Source organism: Gracilinanus agilis, chromosome 3, assembly GCF_016433145.1.
Source record: "Gracilinanus agilis isolate LMUSP501 chromosome 3, AgileGrace, whole genome shotgun sequence".
NCBI lineage: Eukaryota > Metazoa > Chordata > Mammalia > Didelphimorphia > Didelphidae > Gracilinanus > Gracilinanus agilis.
The window spans coordinates 27,659,895-27,680,980 of NC_058132.1; the positions used below are offsets into that span (position 1 = coordinate 27,659,895).

The window sequence follows — 21,086 nt, forward strand, 5'->3', positions numbered from 1 at the left end:
GCTCATCGTTTCTTATAGCACAATAGTATTCCATCACCACCATAGACCACAATTTGTTCAGTCCGAATGCCTTTTTTTTTTCTAAACCCCCAGGGGGTCTGGAACAATTCAGAGGCAATTTGGCAGAGCAATTTCCAAGATTCTGGTGCCAGAAAAAGCCCTCCCTTCAGGACAGGATAAAAAGTCACCTTCCACCTGTACAAGGAGTTCACTCGTCTTTTCACTTGTTCCAGCCTCTCTCTTCCTGTAATGTGGATTTCTGCAGGGGAGATGGCAGTGCCAGGAGCAGCAAGAGCAGGAGTGTGGCCAAGGAAGCAGGAAGCATCAGAGCCGACCCATTGCCAGGATTCAATTGAACCAGCTAAAACACTGTAGATGCTGGATCAGATGGCTGATTGGTCAGCCAGGGAGATGTTTCATCATTTCTGCTTTACGTTAAGCCATGAAAACTTGATACATGGTAGTAAATATCTGTCATTTGTTCTTCTGGAACTGCACTGTGAATGTTCAAGGCTGCTAGGGGGCACCATAGTAGTACACAGAGCTGGAGACAGGAAGACTCCACTTCCTGAGTTCAAATCTAACCTCAGACACTTCCTAGCTGTGTGACCCTGGGCAAGTCACTGAACCCTGTTTGCCTCAATTTCTGCATCTGTAAAATGAGCCGGAGAAGTAAATGGTAAACCATTTCAGTATCTTTGCCAAAAACAAGCAAAAACTCATCAGCTGTATGATCCTGGAAAGGCATCTGAATGCCTCAGTTTCCTCATTTGTCAAAATGAGTTAGAGAAGGAAATGGCAAACTACTCCCATGTCTTTGCCAAGAAATCTTCAAAATGGTGTCACTAAGAGTCAAAAATAACTGAAATGACTGGATAACAACAGTTTGTGTCCAGAAAATCTTCCCACCCTCCCTGAAAAGCTGAAATCCAGTGGGAGTGATGGGGAAGAAAGCCGACGTGGGTCTTTGCTTTTTATTTCATATGCTGTAAGGCTCTGTGGTCCCAACTCACTAAAGTCTGAAGCTCTGTGGACTGAGGGATGGGGAGAAGGACCCAAAACACGATGTCTAGTGAGTACAATGTTTTATTGCATTAAACACAAATTTGATTTCCTATTGGCTCCGTATAGCCTAGGCTATTTGGAAGGGAGGGAGGGGAGGTTTCCAAGTGATGAAAAGAGATCTGGCTGGCTCTGGGTCTCTCAATGCCAGCCATACTACATGGGCCGTCAACCAGCCCCAGGAGAAAATGTTCTTCTCCTGAGCAATCCCCAATTGTGAAACAGTGGTTGGAGCTCTGACATTGCAGTTAGAAGATCGAGGTCGTAATCCCAGCCCTGACACTGACTAGGCCAGTCGCTTCTTCCTCAATTTTCATCACCTTACCTGTAAAATGGGGATAACAGTGACATTCACCTCCCAGGATGATTTTTAGAGGAGAATAAAATGAGACGATGTGCGTATGTCAAAGATTTTTGTCAGTCTAAAAGTTCCCTGGCTGTTATGATCACAGCCATGTGTTTGTCTGTGTCTGTGAGTGTGTGTCTGTGTAAGTGTATGTGAGTGTGTGCCTGTGTGAGTGTGTGTGAGTGTGTCTGTGAGCGTATGTGAATGAGTGTGTCTGTGTGTGTCTGTATGTGTCTGTGAGTGTGTCTTGTGTGAGTGTGTGTCTTGTGTGAGTGTGTTTGTGTGTCTGTGTGAGTGTGTCTGTTGTGTCTATGATTGTGTGTCTGTGTGAGTGTATGTGTGTGTGTCTGTGTTAGTGTGTGTATCTGTTGTGTCTGTGTGTGTCTAAGTGTATGTGTGTGTGTCTGTGAGTGTGTGTCTGTTGTCTGTGAGTGTGTGTCTTGTGTGTGTGTCTGTATGTGTCTGTGTGTGAGTGTCTGTGAGTGTGTGTGAGTATGTGTCTTGTGAGTGTGTATGTATGTGTGTATGTGTGAATGTGTCTGTTGTATCTATGATTGTGTGTGTATGAGTGTGTGTGTCCATTGTGTCTGTGAGTGTGTCTTGTGTGAGTGTGTCTGTGTGTCTGTGTGTCTTGTGTGAGTGTGTATATAAGTATGTGTCTGTGTGTGTCTGAGTGTGTCTTATGTGAGTGTGTCTGTGTATATGTGTCCGTGAGTGTGTGAGTGTGAGTGTGTGTGTGTGTGTGTGTGAGTGTGTGTGTGTAGGGTGCTAGGATATGAGCTCTTCCTGCATGTAGGGAGGCTTCTGAGACAGAAACCCAGGATGAGAAGAGTGAGGAACGCAGGGTGGGCTGGGCCTGGGGCTGCTGGTGGGAAAGAGAGGCAGATGGACAGCCGGGCAGAGAGACAGACAGACATAGCTGAATGGATGCCGAGCTGGGCATTTATTAAGCACCTGGAGTGTGCCGAGCACTGGGCCAAGAGCTGGGCACGCAAAGCCAAACAAGCAGGACAGTCCTTGCCTTCGAGTAGAGGGAAGAGAGAGGGCCCAGCGGGTAGGAGGGAAGAGCAGCGATGACTTGGAGACGGCTGGGAAGTGAAGACAAGGCCTGAATCCTAGCAAAGTAAGGCAAAGCTCTGCCCCCAGAGGCAAGGCTAGGCAAAACTGGCAAACCCTTTATCCCCAGGGGCCTGGCGCTGGCTGATGTGGCCCGTCTGTGTCTGGAACGGGCCTTGAACTCTTCCAGGCCTTCCTGGCTCTCTGGGAGCCACACACTGGAGGCTGGGGGGGCGGGGGGGGGGGGGGGGAACAGCAATAAAGATATGGATAGGATGGGGCGGACTTTAAAGGAAGAGATGTGGCTGCTAAGCCGACAGTATCAGAGGGAGGCAGTGTGCCAGCTTCCTCCCTCAGCCCTGTGTGCGCACAGCAGTCAGCCTGGCCAAGGAGGCCCAAAGGTGGGGTATCTTTGGGAGAAAGTGTATCCTAGCCAGCCTCGGGAGAGGAATGTGGAGGAAGAAACATAAAGACAGAGTTTGTTTGCAGTGGTCGGGGATCTCCCTTTCTTTGCAGAAGGGGGCCCTTGGGTGAGGCCGGGAGAATAGAATCCCTGCTTTATGTGCTGGTTAGCTCTATAGGACTTTTGTTTTCTTCTTCTTTAAAAAAAAAAAAAAAAACTTTGTTCTAAGAAATGGCTCTCTGGGAGAAGCTGGGAGCGGCCTGGGCTTCTGGAGGCAGTGGATGGAGTGCCTGGCCTGGAGTCACAAGCACCTGAGTTCAAATTTGACCTCAGACACTTACTGGCTTTGTGCTCCTGGGCATCCTTTCCCGTTTAGGCATAAAGTGGCCAGGAGCCTCCCCCTGCCTTCCTGCTGCTCATGGTCCATCCCCGACTACACACAGAACCTGAATCCCACACCTGAGAAGGCTTATAGGAACTAAGGAAGAGCCCCAGAAGTGTAAGTGGGAAAACAAAAACATTTCAAAGTGAAATAGAATGAACTGGCGGGTAGTACAGTGGGCAGAGTCAGTCCCTGGGTTCAAATCCCATCACTGGCTTCAGACATTTGCTGACTGTGTGACCCTGGGCAAATCACTTTACCCTGTTTGCCTCAGTTTCCTCATCTGTAAAACGAGGGGGAGAAGGAAATGGCAGACCAGCATCTCTGCCAAGAGAAGCCCTAAAAGGAGTCTCAAAGAGGCGGACACCAGTAAAGGCACAACCGCCGGAGAGGGATGCCGAAGACACAAAAAATGTCAAGAAGATGGATTTAACAGCAATGAAATCCACATGGAGAGGGGGCATGGAGGACCTTGAATGGGGAAAGGCAGGAGAGGCCAAGGTGGGCGCTGCTGATCCCCCCCAGCCCACCACGGCTGCTCTCTTGGACCCTTCTCAGGTCTGCTCTCCAGCTCAGACTGTGCAAAGGGATCCACGCCCAAGAGAAGGGCCTGTGAGACACCCCGAGGTGAGGAGGCAGCCCAGGGTGCCGGCGGAATGGTGGAGGGCGCTCCGCTGGATTGGTTTTGGGGGGGGCACCTCTATCTGCCCCGAGGGCTCTTGGGAGGTCAAAGACTCCCAGGAGGACGTGGTGGCCGCTATGGCCCTCGATTACCCATAAAAACCCACTGAGGAGGGCAGAGTCGGGGCTGGGCATCCCTTTCCCGCCGCCGGCTGGGGTGGTGCTGGGGAGCGCAGGGACACGCCCACCCGAGCTGGGAGGATCGGGCTCCGCCTCAATGCTGGCGGCGGGCCTGAGGGCAAGTGGGGAAAGGGGGAGCTCTTCCCGAGGCTCCCCCATGTCCCGTCCCCACTCCAGAATCCCCAGAAGCTCCGTGTGTCCACGCCGGAGCGCCGGGCCACTGAGGGCAGCCACACTTCGTTCCACGCCAGATGTGAGCTGCGGAGGAGTCCTGAGACAGGCCTTCCCCGCTGTTTCCCACGGGAAAGCTGGCCAGCACGCGTGCCTCCGGCCAGGCCAGGGAAACCCTCATTCCACTCACACCCCCTCCGCCCGGCCTGGCTGGGCACCCTGACCCCCCCTCCCACCGCTGCCACCCGGGGCCACGGCCCATTGGGGTGGAGGGAGGGCAGGCAAACAGCCCCATCGAGTCCTGCTGGGCGCAAAGCAAGACGGGCGGGCTGGAAGCCAGCGCGCTCTGTGGGAGGAAAGGCAGAAAGCCCAAGCCGGGGACGAGTCCGGGCAGGAAGAGCGGGCAGCCGGCGTACAATGACCTAGTCTTCTCTCCCCGCGTGGCCCCATTCCCAAGGGCGCCTCAGTGTTCCCAGGGAGGGGCTGGGTGCAGAGGGAGTGGCTCTCCAGCCCTTCTCCGTCCTCACGCCCAGGCTCCCCGCTTCCTCTCCTTCCCCGGAAGCATTAGGGAGCCCACAGAGCCGGCCCTGCCCCTCCCTACTCCCCCCAAGCAGGGTTCTGGAAGTGTCGGGGGCGCAGAGAGTCGGGAAAGGAGGCGGAGAGACCTCGAGTGGGATTTCCCCGGGGGATGCTGGTCTGGGGCCCCGGAGCCTCCCTCCGCCTTCCTGCTGCTCCCGGTCCTTCCCCATACACACACAGAACCTCGCCCCACCCCTGAGAAGGCTTGGAGGAACTGAGGCAGAGCCGGATGAAGAAGAGCCTGAGAATCAATCTCTCAGCGACCGGGACCCAAAACAACTCAAACTGAAAAGAGAATGAACTGCTGGGTGGTACAGTGGCCAGAGTCAGAGGCCCTGGGTTCAAATCCTACCTGTGCCTTTCAAATCTAGCCTCAGACACTTACGGTGTGGCCCTGGGCAAGTCATTTTACCTAACTGTTTGCCTCAGTTTTCTCATCTATCAAATGAGCTGGAGAAGGAAGTGGCAAACCTGGCTCTGTGACCCTGACCAAGTCACTTTACCTAACTGTTTGCCTCGGTTTCCTCATCTCATCAAATGAGCTGGAGAAGGAAATGGCTAACCCCTCCAGGATCTTTGCCAAGAAAACTCCAATTATTAGACAGGCTGGGACCTCGGTTTCCTTATCTGTAAAATGAAGGTATTGGACTAGACAGCTTTTGAGGTCCCCCCTGGCTCTAATGGTCTGTCTATGACTCCCCAGTCCCTCCAGGAGGAGGGAAGGGAGGGAAGGACTTGAAGGGGAAGAGCAACGGCTCAGGACTGAGATCTTGGTTCAAATCTCTCTCCCTGCACCTGCTGGTTGTATGTCTGAGCCTCAGTTTCCTCATCTGTAAAATGTGGCTAATGATAGAGCCTACCTCCTTGGAGGATGAAATGTGCTCGGGCTTTGGAAACCTCAGGGCGCCATAGACATGCCATCTCTCATTTTTCTGGAGTCCCTCGCTCCTCCCTAGCTCCTCCCTTTCCCCCCATTTTTATTAGCGTCTCTCTCCCAGGGGGTGGAAAGGGAGTGTCTGTGGCTGGAGTTGGGTGGGGGGCTCATCCCAGGCTGCTCTGGGCAAAGAGAGGGAGGCCTGGGAAAAGGGGACATCGACACCCCCATCCCTTGGTGGAAAGACACGAGAGACACGAGCAGCGGTGGGAGAGGGCAAAGACTTTATTAGGTCCTGAGGCCCCCCTCCCTCCCCCAGCCCCATCACAAGTAAAAACCCCGGCCTCTGGCCTGCCCTTGCCCAGCGGCTCCCCGTTCAGAGGATGGCCACGTTCTGCAGCTGCACGTCGCCCCCGACCTCCAGGACCCGCACCAGGTTCAGAGGCATCCGGTGTGAGAATCGATGGAACATGTGGTCTCCCTCCACGGCCTGAGAGGGCAGAGACAGAGGGAGAAAAGCGTCTCAGCTGGACCCTCCTTGGCACCTGGTGTCCCGAGCCCCAGCCTGGACCAGGCAGAGAAGGTGACCTCCGTACCCGCCATCGGAGCCTGCCTGGGCCCCTCCTGCCCCATCCAAAATCTTTCCATCCCTTGCCTCGCCTGGGCACCCTGCCCTCTGCCCTGCCCGGCTTTGGCACCAGCAGAGGAGAGGGTCCCGGAGGCTCCAGAGGGTGCCCCTCAGCCAGCCCCGCGCCCCTCCGGCGGGCACCTTGAAGGAGTCTTCGGCCGCGATGAGGAGCAGGTCGAACGGCTGGCCCCGCTGGAAGGGGAGCTTGGGGCTGCGCTCCTCCGGCCCCCACGCTCCCTTCTCGTAGGTGTTGAACACCATCTCTCCCGAGTCCATCCGGGGATTGCAGTGGAGGGCCGTGTCGGCCCCGGAGCCTTCGGAGCACAGAAGGTTCACGTGGAAGCTGAGGCCACACGAGGAAGATGAGTCAGTGCCAGCAGTGGGCTGGGTGGTGGGCCCCGGGGGCTCAGGGATGCCCGTGGCAGGGGGTGTGGGGCCAGGATGGAGCCTGGGAGGCCAGGGGTCTCAGGACTGCTGGGAGGGGGGAAGCCTCAGGGCCCAGGGATGGGAGGCTAGATCAGGACCAAGATCTCTAAACGAGCCCCCAAGAACCTCAGCTCTGCAAAGGAGCAGGGGTTCAAGGATGGGCTAAGCAGACTGCCTGACACAATGACGGAACGCTATCAGGCGTCCAGGCTCCCAGGAGTCAAGGTGGGCCGTGGGTTAGGGATGGGGGAGCCCAGGGTTCAGAGGGCTGCCGGGCCTAGACCTTGAAGCAGATCTCCCAAGGCTTCGGAGAGGCGGAGGCTTGAGGAGTTCAGAGGCAGTGGTGGGAATCTGGCTCCCCAAACTCCTACCCAAGTCCCCCTGGGATACCAGATCTCCAAAGGACCCTGGACTGCCCTCGAGAATTAGGCCAAGGTACGTGGCCCAGATACCGGCCTAGAAAAGAGGCGCTCGGAACCCCGGGACCGGGCCAGCTCCGAGACCCGGCCAGCTGAGATGAGCTGGCCCAGGGGCCCCAAGACCCCCTCTCTGCCCGCCTCCGAGCCCAGACTCACCGACTTGCGTTGGCTGGCACCGTCCCCCTAACTCGGATCACAGACCCAGGCCGGAGCCCATCCTGGAGCACTGCTCGGTGAGGGACGTTCTGCAGGACACAGGCAGGGAGGGGTGAGCCCGAGACCGTGAGGCTTCAGGACAGAGACTGGGAGAGACCCACCGGAGCGGAGAGGCAGAAAGCGTCCCCGAGGGGCATGGAGGAAAGAGCCCTGGACGCCAGAGGCAGAGCAGCCTCGGAGAAGAGGCACATAGAGAGTAGCCACCGTCCCCCCCCTGCCTTCCATCTTTCCCCAGGACTCACGTAGCTTGCCATGGTCTAGCCTGCACGAGTGCTAGATGGTGGTGGGAGGCGGATGCCAGCTGGGACAAGTCTTATAAACCATGGGGGGATGGGGAGGGCCCTGACTCACCCACCTCCGCCTGCCCCGGGGGGCTCGCTGACTCATCTCCCAGAGAAGGAGGGGGGAATAGACAGGGCAGGGAGTGATCCCCCAGATAACAGCTCCCCAACCCCACCCTGCCTGGGAGATCTCCAAGCACAGCTAACTCTCCAGACCGGGAGGGGTGGGGTGCGACCAGTCCCCAGTATCCTGGGTACCAGAGCCTCCTCCCAACAAATATTCATCTCATTTAGGAAGGAGGCGGACGGGAACCTCACCAACCTCCTAGACCTCAAAGGAGAGAGCTAGAAGGTGCTTGGAGATTCCCCAGAAAGCAGCAGGCAGGGAACGATTAGGGAGGCTGAGACCACTCACACAAGCTCCCATCCATCCACACATATGCCTACCAGATGACGCAGAGCCCCAGGGTGCTAGGCTGGGAGAGGAGACACAGAGACAAGTAGCTCCCCAAACGCTGTCCCTCCCTGCCCATCCCAGTCTCTTCCCTCTTGGGCCCTTCCACCAGGGACCTTCTAGTGTCTGGAAATCAGGACACCAATAGAAAAGGGGGTGTATTCACTGAGGGTGGTTTGAGGTTCATATGGAGTCTTGACCTCCATTCTAGAATTAACCCCAGCTCCACCTAGTGTCTTAAGTGCTTAGAGATCCTCAGACTGAATCAGAGTGGCATCCGAGGAGAAGGAGAGTCACTGGAGGCAGGAACTCAGATCTGGAAAGCACTGAAGCAGGCATCTCCTCTCTGACAACCAGCTCCTGCTTGAAGACCTCCAGGGAAGAGGAAGCCTGGAACCCACCACTCTCCAAGCGACACCTCCACAGACCTGGTTTCTCTCCAGCTTCCCTCTGCTGCTCCCAGTCCTGCACCCTGGAGCCAAGCAGGAAGAGAATTCCTTTTGCACAAAATCCCTCTTCCATCTGAGAGCTGGTTGGATTAAATTTAGTTGACTAGAAGCCGGGCATATTCCGACACACCAAGAGATTTATGAGCTCATCACTGTGGATATTCCCTGAAATGGTGCAGACGGAGACCTATCCATCCCTGCCCATTCCGTGGGACTCTTGCCCAGCCCTTTCTAGGCGCTGGCCTTCTTTGGGCCTCTCAGCTTCTCTGGGCACTCACAGATAGCCTATGCACTCAGGCCAAACATCAGTCATACTTTTTCTTTTTTTAAAATCATTCTTGAATTTATTTTTTTACTAACAGTAATTTCTCTTCTCTCCTTCCCCTTCTAACCATTGAAAAATAAGGTGGGGAAAACCCTTGTAACAAAGATGCATAGTCAAGCAAAGAAAAAAATTCCCACACAAGTCATTTCCAAAAAGGTTTGTCTCATTCTGCACTGTGTCCACCACCTCTCTGTCAGAATGGGTGCTGAGGAGTCATTGCATTGAGCAGACTTCTTAAGTCTTCAGAATTGCTCATCTTATTTGCAGTGCTTTTTTTGCTGTATAAATTGTTCTCCCACTTTCACTCATTTCACTTTGAATCAGTTCATACAAATCCTCCCAGGTTTCTCTGAAGTCACCTCTTTCATTATTTCTTATGGCACAAGAGTGTTCTATCATTTCTTCAGCTATTCCCAATTTCCTGATTCCCTTTTTTTTTTAACCCTTACCTTTTGTCTTAGAATCAATATTGTGTATTGGTTCCAAGGCAGTAGAGTGGCAAAGGCTGGGCAATAGGGAGTCAGTGATTTGCTTGGGGTCCTTCAGCTAGAAAGTTCCTAAGGTGAGATTTGAACCTTGGTCTTCCTGACTTCAGGCCTGGCTCTCTATCCACTGTGTCACCAAGCTGTTCCTCTATATCTTTTCTTTCATGAACTTTCCTCTACTTTTAGATTTGATAGGTATTTCCTTCCATGTCGTTCCAATTTATTTATTTGTTTATTTTGTATTTTTTATTGATTGATTAAGAAAATTTTTCCATGGTTACTCCAATTTATTTATGACATCACCCTTCATTTATAAAAAAATGTACCATGGAGTGTGTCTTGGTATGTGGTGTGAGATGATGATCTATGCCTAGTTTCTGCCAGATCACTTTTCAGTTTTCCCAATAATTTCTGTCAGATAGTGAGTTCCCACTCCAATAGTTGGGATCTTTGGTTTGATCAAACACTAGGTTACTGTGCTCCATTTGCTTCTGTATATTGGATATCCAGTACAAAATTTGCTTTTTAAAACCCTTACTTTCCATCTTAGAATCAATGCTGTATAAGGTAGAAGAGTAATCGGACTTGATAATAATGACCAAATGGTTATTCAATGAGATGATGTCCACTGCTGTAATTTTCAAGGATTCTTCTATAATCTTGACATAAATATATGTAATCCTTGACCCAAAGAGCCACCTGCATAAGATTCTTCCCATTGGCAGAGACTGATTACTCAGTGTTCTGGGCCTGAGTGAGGGCAGAGTTGGGGAGAGCTAGCTATTGGTCTTCTAGCTTCCAATCTCAAGAGGGAAGATGTGCCATGACAGATTTCCTGAAGGGAGAGAAAAATTCTAAGAAGAAGCCAATGTGTAGAGGGACCAGCTCTTCAATCCTCATGGTGTGGGTGGAACTATGGCTATGAGAACTGATGAATGGGAGGGGTTTGGAGAAACCTGGGAAGACTTGTGTGAACTGATACAAAGTGAAGTGAGCAGAACCAGGAGAAAAATTTATACATTGACAGCAATGTTTTAAAGATAAGTAACTTTGAAAGACTTAAGCAATCCAATCAATTTGAAGATCCACCAAGACTCCAGAGGACTCATGATGAAACACGCTACCTGCCTCCTGGCAGAGAGAGGATGGATTCATATGAAGATTCATGATGAAGATAGAGATTTGGATCTGATCAATAAGATGATTTATTTTCTTCAGCTATACCTATTTGTGACAAGGATTTTGTTTTTCTCTCTTTTATCCTGGGGGCAGGAGGAGGAAGAGAAAATAGATTTCTGTTCATGAAAAAAAAATTAAATTAAAAAAAAGAAAAGCCAAAGGAACTGGGGAGAGAGAGAGACAGAGACAGAGAAACAGTGACAGAGACACAGAGAGAGGAAGGGACAGAGAGGAAGAAAGAAAGAAAAGAAAAAAATGAGAGAAAGAGAAACAAAGGGAGGGAGGGAGGGGGAGACAGAGAAGGGGAAGAGAAAGGCAGAAAAAGAGTGACAGAGACACAGGGAGAGGGGAAAGGACAGAGAGGAAAAAAGAGAGAGAAGAAAAGGAGAGAGAGAAACAAAGGGAGGGAGGGGGAGATAGAGAGAGAAGAGGAAGAGAGACAGAGGCAGAGACAGAGAAACCAAATGACAGAGACACAGACACATGGAGAGTAAGGAACAGAGAGGAGAAAAGGAGAGAGAGAAATAAAGGGAGGGAGGGATGGAGTGGGGAATGGAGGGAGAAAAGGAAGAGAGACAGAGAGAAAAACAGAGTGACAGAGACACAGAGAGAAGAAGAAAGAGAGAAGGAGAAAAGGAGAGAGAGGGAGAAACAAAGGGAGGGAGGGATGGTGGGGGAGATGGATAGAGAAGGGGAAGAGAGACAGAGAGCAAGAGGCAGAGGCAGAGAAAGAACCTTGTGGATTTGTTCCCAGATTTAAATCAGACTCAGCCACTTATCTATCATATGTCTGACTTTAAACAAGTCCCTCTCAGAGGCAGCTGAGTAGCTCAGTGGATTGAGAACCAAGTCTAGAGATGGAAAGGTCCTGGGTTCAAATCTGGCCTCAGACACTTCTCAGCCATGTGACCCTGGGCAAGTCACTTGACTCCCATTGCCTACCCTTACCACTGTTCTGCCTTGGCTCCAAGATGGAAGGTAAGGGTTTTAAAAAAAATTTAAAATAAACAAGTCCCTCTCCTTCTCTGGACCTCAGTTTCTCCAGCTGTATGTCACAGAGAGTTGGACTAGATTATCAGTGGAGGTGTCAGACTCTCCACTGTGGGCAGGAAGTGGCCCACAAAACTCCCAAATGCCCCACCCCCCAACCAGATTAGAACATAATTGGGAAATGTTTAACTGAATTTTAAAAGTGACAGTACAGCATAAATAATGTCCATTTGTGGCTTTCTGAGTCGATCTAGAGCTGTGCAGGGCTTTATTTCTACGGGAGGTTGGCACCACGGGCCTAGATGAGCTCAGGACATCATCCTCAGATGTCTCCATTATGTCCCCCAAGTCCCCTCTTCTCCAGGTGAAAACCCCCGAGTTCCTTCCCTTTGCCTCTAAGCTAGAATACACTCATTTGGTTTTCAGGGTTCTCCGCGATCTGGTTCCAGCTGACCTTTCCAGGCTTGGTATACCTCTGCCACCCTCTCCTCTCCCATCTACCCTCGAGAATGCCAGGTTTCCTTAAAGTCCAGCTCAAGAGCCTCCTACAGGATGCATTTCACTTTCCCTGTAAACAACCCTTCACCCATACAGGGTAAACTCCTTGAGAGCAGGGGCTGCTGTATTTTTGTCTTTGTGTACCCTGAAACAGAATCCAGGAGACCCAGAGAAGCAGCCAGACTGCCTTGAGCATGAGGAAGCCTCAAGATGGAAAGAAGAGGCATGAAATCTACATTCTGCTACTCAAGATTGGCTGCTTGGAGAGTATCTCAGTAGCTGGTCTCAGACACTAACTGTATGACCTTGGATGAGTCACTTCATCAGTTTGTCTCATTTTCCTCTTTGGTAAAATGGGGACAATATTAGCACCTACAACATTTACTACAGAACCCTGGACAAGTCCCTTAACTTCTATTTCCTCTTTAATAAAATGGGAATAATAATAGCACCTATACTTACTACATGAAAATGGGGAGAGGGGATAGCTGGGTGGCTCAGTGGATGGAGAGCCAGGTCCAGAGATGGGAGGTCCTGGGTTTAATTCTGACCTCAGACACTTCCTAGTTGTGTGACCCTGGGCAAGTCTCTTAACCCCCATTGCCTAGCCCTTACCTCTCTTCTGCCTTGGAATGGATGCATACACAGTATTGATTCTAAAACAGAAGGTAAGGATTCTGGGTTTGTTTGGTTTTTCCCATTTCTCTGAATTGGAAGGAGGATAAAATGAGATATTTGCAAAGTGTATGGAAGACTTGAAAGCGCTCCCTAAATGTAGCTTCTCATTATGACTGTCTTTGCCTTCCTGGTACTCTTGATTTTCAGCCTTTTTGACTACCAGGGGAGGGCGGGAAGATCGAGCTATTCATTGGTTGCCTCTAGGGCTGGACTTGCTGGCACTGTCCAGAGTATCCACAGCTCCCTTTGGGATCGAGACTTGCTGCCAGGGCCACAGACTCCAAGCGCCCGACAAAGATGGTGGTACTGAAGGGGTCCACATGGATTCCAAGTCCTGGTGAGCCTCCTTCCTTCACTTCGCCTGCCATCATTTGACAGATAAGGAAACTGAGGCAAAGGGTGTTAAGTGACTTGCCCAGAGTCACACAGCTAGGAATCATCTGAGGTCATATTTGAACCCAGGACCTCCCATCTCTACTGAGCCACCTAGCTGCCCCTCCCTATTGCCTTTTCACATTCCTCATAGTTGAGAAATTTCCTGGCCACCCCTAGGAAGAACTGAGAGGAGAAGGGGGAGGTCTAGGGAGCTGTCAGGCCTCAGTTTACTCAACTATAAAATGAAGGGGCTGAATTAAATGGGCTCTAACGTTCCTTAACAGCTATAGAAATAAGATATTCTTCAGGGATGAATCCATTTGGAAGTGTTTGATTTTTTTCACCCATTTTTGCTGTGAATAAACATACTTGGTATATTGGGCATCTGTGTGTGTGTGTGTGTGTGACTGCTGGCACTTGGGAGGAGGGCAAATATAATTATAGTGGAAAGCCCTGGGTGATTTGGGCTTAGAGCTGGGCATTGGAGCGGTATAGCGTATAGACCTCTAGACCTGAGCTCAAATCTGGCTTCAAATATTTGCTGATTGTGTGACCGTAGGCAAATCACTTAGGCCTTGTTTACCTCAGTTTCCTCATCTGTAAAATGTAGAGGGACATAAACTAAATGTTAAATCTGTAAAATATATAAGGAGAGAGAATAATAACAACTACCAGAGTTGTTGAGAGGCTTCCATGAGACATTTGTAAAGTGCTTTGCAAACCTGAAAGCACTTTAGAAATACTAGTTATTACTATGACATTTCATCCCCTCAAATTAAATCCTAAACCCAGCCAGCAAATGCACAGAGGCTTGAAGGGTAGAATAGGGGGTGGGTTCTACAAGGATAATATGCTTTCCTGGCCTATTGTTGTGGCTCCTAGGCTAGGAGCTCAAGAAGAGCACCCCCTGGTGACCAACAGAGATGTTGCACTCCCTTGCTGGAGAATTACTACAGTGACACACTGCCTTTTTCTATACATTTAGGAACACAGAACATGAATCAGTTTGGACTGCTTAAACCAAAAGATGCTAGAAATAGTAGAAGTGCCGGTACTGCAGTATTCATGGGGTACACAAGGGTCACACAAAAATGTAGTAACCAGAATTGCAGGCTACAGCAGGGCTGAATAACCTCACTATTTCTTCTATTCATTCAATAGGTTGGGAGGGTTTGGGTTTTGTTTTGGCTGTGTGTCATGCTGTTGTCTCGCATTGTATTTGCGATCCATTAAAGCGCTCTCACATCTTTTTTTCAGAGGCAGAGTAAAAGGGTTGGTAGCAATTCGAAATGTCTTCCTCCATAGTTTCTCCTACTTCAAGTATTCCTAAATCAGGAATTGATTAAATTTTAATTAAATTAAATTATAAAATTGTATATATATTTTAAAAATTAAATAATAATTCCTAATTATTATCTCTCACATCCTCCAGTCCCAGATTTCTGCTGGGCACAGCCCAGAATGGATTTCAGGAGATAATATTTGTAAAGTGCCTGGCACACAGTAGGCAATTAAATAAATGAATAAACATTAATTGCCTACTATGTGCTGGGCCCTGTGCTCGTCTGTGACCACTTTAGCTGTGAGTGTTCTTCCTTCGGCCCTAAATTACCTTGTATTTACTTATGTGTCCTCAGTGATTCCTTCAGGAAAAACATCAACTTGACGAGGTCAGGGACTGCCTCATTTGTGTCTTGGTATTATTCCTCAGACCCAGAAAGGTGCCCGGCACACAGCAGGCCCTTAGTGCGAGTTTGTGAAATGAAATGGATGTGAGGGAGCCGCTGAACGAATACAAATGAACACGCAAACAAGCAAATGAGAAGATAAGACTCCAATGCGCTCCTGAACACATTCTAGGAGCCTGTTTGGGGGTCGGTCTGCATTGGGGTTTCCGCGCTTGCTGCCCCCATCTCCTTGCAGCATCACTGGCTCAGATCTGCACGTAGGACAGGGTCAAGTCTCCCAGGATCTCCACTGTGTCCACTTGGTGGAAGGCCGTGAGTTGGTGTTGGAAATCGAAGATGTGCTCTCCGTTGGCAAAGACCTTAAAGCGATCCTGACCACAGCGGATGGACAGCTGGGAGAGGGGCAGGAAGGGACAGGGTAAGAATCAAAGGGGGGAGAAATGAGAGGCACAGGCAGGAAGGAAGCCCACCTACCCAGACCCCCCCAGACTCACATCAAAGAAATGGCCCCGAATGAATGGGTTTCTGAAGTTCATATTGCGCTCCTCTTTCCCCCATTTTCCTCCCAACATGGTGTTGCGGACCACGGCACCTTCGGACATCCGGGGGTTAATGTGCAGGGCCAGGTCCCCTGAACTGGCCACCTTGAGGTTGATGGTGAAACTGGAGGAGAGAAAGGGGGGGAGAGAGTCACTGAGGGTGGCTCCCTATGCCTGGCCCCAAGAGCCTCGGACCCCAAAAGTGTAGGAATGCATGTGTATAGGGAGAGGGTAATTGCTGGATCTCCAATAGAAATAGAAATAATAGAACTGTAGGTAGAAAGCTGGATGTCTGGACGGCTGGGGGTGGACGGTGGAGATGGCCAGGAGCGGGGCTACCTGGTCCCTTAACGGGGTGAGAGTTGGGGAAGTGTTGAACTTATGATTCACCAGGAAGCATTTCAGGGCTGGGATCTACCTTTATTTACATGGGAGTAGCCAGTCACTGAGTGGGAATCGGGATTGGGGCTTACACAGAGGCAAAGGCTGCTGGGAAATGGAGGAGCTGGAGTAGGGGGGCAAAGGGGCCCCGGGAGGACTTTTAGGGAGGAGTCCCTGGGTGTTGGGCAAGGAGGATGAATGGAACCTCAAAAAAGGACGAGATCCGGAGCTAGACATCTGGGGACCCTACCTGTCGGCCCGCTGGGACACCTGCCCCTTGATCACGATGGTTTTTCGGGGTGTGAGGCCACCCTGAATCCGTCCCCAAAATGGCACGGGCTGTTGATCATAGACAAAGAGTTAAGAGCTGGCCCAGATCTTAGTGGGCATTTAGCCCAAAGCCTTCATTTTACATCAGACTGTACATGCCCCTCTCCCGTGACACTTGGACGGAGGAAACAAAGCCCAGAGAGGGTGACTCACCCCACGTCATGCTGGGAGGAAGTAGTGGGGCACGGGATTTGAACCTCAAATTCAGCATTCCCTCCATTGTCTCAGGAGGGGTGACAAAGAGAGGTTACCCAGATTCCCACAGAAATAGGTCTTCCCTTCGCACTCCTTACCCCCACTCACTCCCTCCAGATTCTAGCCTCCAATCTCCTGTTCTCGAAAACCCTCCTTCCTAATCCTACCTCTCGGGACCCCCCACTCCGTCTTCCCCCGAGACCCCAAACCCCTACCACAGAAGTGCCATACCGGATTGAAAACTGGTGGCCCGTCCATGGACTGCAAAGAGAGGAAAGAAACGGATCAGGAGACCCCCAGGATTACGAGACTGAGAACTGAGAGCAGTTTGGGGCCCAGAGGAACAAAGATTTATTCGGGATTGCACCGGTCAGAAGCAGAATTCGAATCTCGGTCTTCCCCAGGGTTCATACCCTCCACTAATAGATTCCTCTACAATATGAGTCAGGGATGAGCACCTCCAGGTCCGGCCTCTTCCTACTCACCGGTAGTGGCGGCTTCGAGTGAGTGGCTCCTGGGCCCTAGTGGATTAGGGAATGAAGAAAGGTGAGAGAAGAGACTCCTCTTGCCCGGCATTTCCCTCCCGCCATCTTGTATTTCTCTCCTTGATTCATTGGCTGGTTCCCTGATGGATACTTACTGGGTAAGCTGGGATTGTCATGGGCATCTGTGGGAACAGAATAGAAAGGCATAAAGTATGCAGCTAGGGTGGAGCAAAGGGGACCCCAAAGCTCTGAGACTGGCCCCCTTTATCCTTTACACAACTAGGAGTCAAGAGTATAGAGTTCCACAAAGAGAAACGAAGCCCCCTGCAGATCTTCATGGGAATTCTGGGATGTCCAGCAGGCACGTGGACAGGAGACAGGAAGCCTCGCCCATCTCTGTGACTGTCTCTGGTACCAGGGAGGGCCTCCATCGCCTTTCTAAGTCCAACCTGCCCCCCAGACTCCTTCCCATCCTTGGGTTTGCAGAAACAGAGACTCAAAATTGGAAAGAATCTGGGGTGACAGAGGGCCAGTGTTCAGAGCAGAAAGGGGGCTCCTAAATTGGTTCATCCGATCTCCCCATTTTACAGAGGAGACAAACTGGGGGCAGGTCAAGTGACTCGCCAGAGGGGACAGATGTGGGATGGGAACCCAGGTGCCCGCCCTGCCTCTGAATTCAGCCCTTTTTCCTGAGAGGCTGATGATCTTCTTGCCCAGAGGAGGGAGGGACAACACCCAGCAACCACTTCATCATTTAATAGACTGGATTCATAAACAGAAGAGCCTGGGTTTGAATTATGAATTATTTTATATGAATTATCTATGAATTCTATTCTTTGGCTCCATCTTTGGCCATGCAACCTCAGGCAAGCTATTCTCTGTAAGACAGGGTAGGGGGGGAAAGAAGAGCCGGGGATCAAAGATTCCTGGTAGCTTGAATTACTTTAGGGTCCAGGCAGGAAACCCTGATGGGAAGCGTTTAGGAGTTTCCTTCTCCCATCCTGGTCTCCCCCACCGGAAGATATCCCAGATTAGAGTGTGTAGGTAGGAGGAAGCTGGGTGGCTCAGTGGATGGAGAGCCAGGCCCAGAGATGGGAGGTCCTAGGTTTGAATTTGGCCTCAGGTACTTCCTAGCTGTGTGACCCTGGACAAGTCACCTCACCCCCACTGCCTAGCCCTTACCTCTCTTCTGCCTTGGAGCTAGTACACAGTATTGATTCTAAGACGCAAAGGAAGGATTTTTAAAAAAGTATGTTGATCACTGACTGGCTTCCCCAAAATGGCCCCAGAACTTAGCGAGCCCACCAGGATGGGATGGACCAGGGTCTCTCGGTTCCGTCAGCTCATCCCTCCCTCCTCCCTTCCAGCAGGGATGCTCTACCTGGCCGGGGGCCGGGCCACCTCCGAGGAAATTGATGGAATGAAGCTGCAGGTCTCCATCCACTTGCAGATGGGTGGCCATCTGGAGAGGCATCCGGTGTCCGTACTCATAGAAGGGGCTGCCGTTGACCACCACCTGAGGGGGAAGGAGGGGCAGCAGGCTCCTAAGAGCATTCCTGGGACAGTCTCCTCTTCCTCCTCCTCTGACCTCACAGAACCCTTGGTATCGCCTGAGGGCACATTCCCCCCCTTAAACCCTTCCCTTCTGTCTTAGAATCAATACCCTGTATCGGTTCCAAGGCAGAAGAGCGGTAAAGGCTAGGCAGCGGGGGTGAAGTGACTTGCCCAGGGTCACCCAGCTAGGAAGCGTCTGAGGGCAGATCGGAACCCAGGACCTGATTCTCTATCCACTGAACCACCCAGCTACCCCCTGCTCCCTCGTAATGCCAGTGCCTCCCCTCTGCTGACTTATCCTATCTCTATCTTGGGTCCGTAATGGTTTGCCTGCCATCTCCCCTATTTGTTGGGGAGTTCCTTGAGGGCGGAGAATGATCTTTTACTTTCCTTTGCAGCCCCAGAACTTAGCACAGTGCCTGGCACACAGTAGGTGCTTAATTAATGTTTATTGACTGACTGAACGGAGGCTATCATGTGCCTGCTTGCTCTAGGCAGGGGGAAATGCCAAATTTGGGCAAACCCTACTTTTCCAGCTTCACAGAACGGAACATCTGGTAGGACTATGCAAATATCTAGATGCAAACACAGGTAACTAGAAAAGAGGAGCCAAAATGTGTGCAGAGCAATAGGGAAGGTCAGTCACTCAGATAAGAGGTTTTGAGTCTGATCGCCTTATTTTGCAGCCCAAGAAACTGAGACACGAGAATGGGCACGTCGTAAGCCAGGGAGCTATATTTGAACCCGGGTCTTTTCATGCCAAAGCCAGGGGTGTCTGACAACGCTGAGTGCTTAATATTTTTCATTTATTCGTTCGACCAATCATTAGGCATTCTGCTCTGGCCCGGAGGGAGAGTTTAGTTTATTATCAACTGGAGAGATCTCGGAAGGCAACCTGGAAGAGGGGGCATTAAGCTGGGCTTTAAAGAACTGGACCAGGAGGAATTATCTGTGTGTGTCACAGTCGCTGGACCTCAGCCAAGAAAGGGATATCAAAGTCATCTGGTTGGTATTTCCCTTCAAGATAATCCAACCCAGTCTTTTAAAGACTCCCAGTAGGGGCAGTGAGGTGGGGACTTCCTCTCCGGGTGACCCTGGGCTAGTCACTTGACCCCCATAAAGCCCAGCCCTTACCATGCTTCTGCCTTGGAACCAATCCATAGGATTGATGCAGAGACAGAAAGTCAGGGTTTCAAGTAACAACAATAAAGAGCTACCACACCAGGAAACTCACTACCTTACGGGGCGGCAGACCACTGCATGTTGCTTTAACCATGAAGAAGTCTTTCTTTCAATGCAGACAAAGTCTGTTTTTCGGAAACTTTCCCCAGGGAGGCTCCCCCGACCTGGACCCAAGTTCAGCCTCCGACGCTTACTAGCTGTGGGACCCTGGACGAGTCCCTTAACCTCTGTTTGGCTTCCTCTACCGGAGAAGGAAGTGGCCAACCGCTCCAGCGTCTGCTAGGGCCGGACCGTGTCGAAGCATCGTCTCCCCCCGTCTGCGTCTCCCCGTGACCCCCGCTTAGGTCCTTCATAAGCGCTCGCTGGCTGAGTCTCAGGGATGGGACCGGGAGGTGGACGCTGCCCTCCGACCCGAGGCTCTGGGCAGTTTCGGCCCTCTCCCCACCCCAGGGGCCGGGGCTCTCCCAGACCTTGTAGTGCTCGCTCATGACCATGATGACCAGCTCGAAGGGCTCCCCCTTCCGGAAGGGCATGCTCTTCTTCTTCTCCTCCGACCCCCAGCGGCCGCTCTGCATCGAGTTGAAAACCACCTTGTCCCACCCGTCGAATCTTGGGTTGAAGTGGAAGACGATGTCGCTCCCAGACTCAGGCCCCGTCGAAAAGTTCACGCTGAACCTGGCAGGGAGAGGTGAGGGGGACGAGAGGAGGCTCAGACACCCCAACCCTCTGCCTTCCGGCTCCCCGCTGGCCCCCTCCTCCAGGAAGAGCTCCTGCACTTCCTCCAGCCTCCCAGCCTTAGCCGGAGGAACCCGGGTCTGTCCCTTCCTCCCCTGGCCCAGGGCCATCGGATCAGAAGTTCAGAGCCAGACGTGACCTTAGAGACCCTCTGAGAGACGCCGGGCACGACGACACCCGGCACATTCACAAGTGCTCGTTCCCTCCTTCTCCTTCCCATTTTGTAGATATTGAGACAGGCTGCAGAGAAGGGGGTGCCTTTGGGGTCACGCGCCAGGGATTGGACTCCAGAGCCAGCGTTCTTTCCCCGGACTCCTTACACCCCCGACCCACGGCTCCAACCCTCGTTCCCGTCTCCCCAGCCCTCACCTCTTCATGTGGTCATTGGCCACTCCTTGGATGTAGACCGACATGCCCAGGCGCAGCCCCCCGGGGATCTCTCTACAGTACGGGAGAGTCTGAGGGGCAGAAAGGGCCGGAGGGGTCAGGTAGGCCCAGAGTCGGGGTGTCCCAGGCCCCCCCAGCACGGGAGGCGCAGGCTGTCACGTCCCTGCTCTCCTCAGCACCCCCCTCTCCCCCCGGCCACGACGCCAGCACAGGTCACTCGGGGAGGAGGGGAGGTCCATGAGTTGGTCACCGGAACTCGTGACAGGTCACTCACCGGGTTATAGCAGGGTTGATAGCCAGGAGCAGGCATGAAGGCCATGTTGGCTAGAGAAGGTTGGCTGGCAGCAGAGGAAGAGCTGAGGGTGCAGTAGGGAGGGGAGTGTGCCAGCGGCGCCCTTTATAGCCCAGGAGGCAGGGAAGGGTGTCCTGGGTGTGGTGGCAGCCAGGTAGTGGGGGACGGGCACCCCTGCTTCCTTCTCCAGCTCTTCCCCTCCCCTCCCACCAGCCCCCCTGGTCAGGGGGATCACTGTAGC

At 51.9% G+C, this 21,086-nt stretch overlaps 2 protein-coding genes across 3 annotated transcripts; both read right to left on the bottom strand.

The window, feature by feature from the left end:
• Positions 1–6,050: 6,050 nt before the first annotated feature.
• On the bottom strand, positions 6,051–7,617 carry LGALS7 (galectin 7). Its single transcript, XM_044667418.1, has 4 exons — positions 7,606–7,617; positions 7,304–7,392; positions 6,444–6,645; positions 6,051–6,164 (listed from the first exon to the last, which is right to left on the bottom strand). Exons 1-4 carry the CDS (start codon positions 7,615–7,617, stop codon positions 6,051–6,053), a joined length of 417 nt encoding a protein of 138 aa, XP_044523353.1.
• Positions 7,618–14,912: 7,295 nt separating this feature from the next.
• Positions 14,913–20,991, bottom strand: LGALS4 (galectin 4). Of its 2 annotated transcripts, XM_044667409.1 has the most exons (10): positions 20,828–20,991; positions 20,536–20,624; positions 19,902–20,106; positions 18,077–18,211; positions 16,851–16,877; positions 16,696–16,731; positions 16,442–16,471; positions 15,936–16,024; positions 15,260–15,428; positions 14,913–15,157 (listed from the first exon to the last, which is right to left on the bottom strand). In XM_044667409.1, exons 1-10 carry the CDS (start codon positions 20,870–20,872, stop codon positions 15,011–15,013), a joined length of 972 nt encoding a protein of 323 aa, XP_044523344.1. In that variant the 5' UTR covers positions 20,873–20,991; the 3' UTR covers positions 14,913–15,010. The 2 variants fall into 2 exon arrangements, with proteins under 2 accessions (XP_044523344.1, XP_044523346.1); XM_044667411.1 differs by lacking the exons at positions 16,696–16,731; positions 16,851–16,877.
• Between the last annotated feature and the right edge of the window lie 95 nt (positions 20,992–21,086).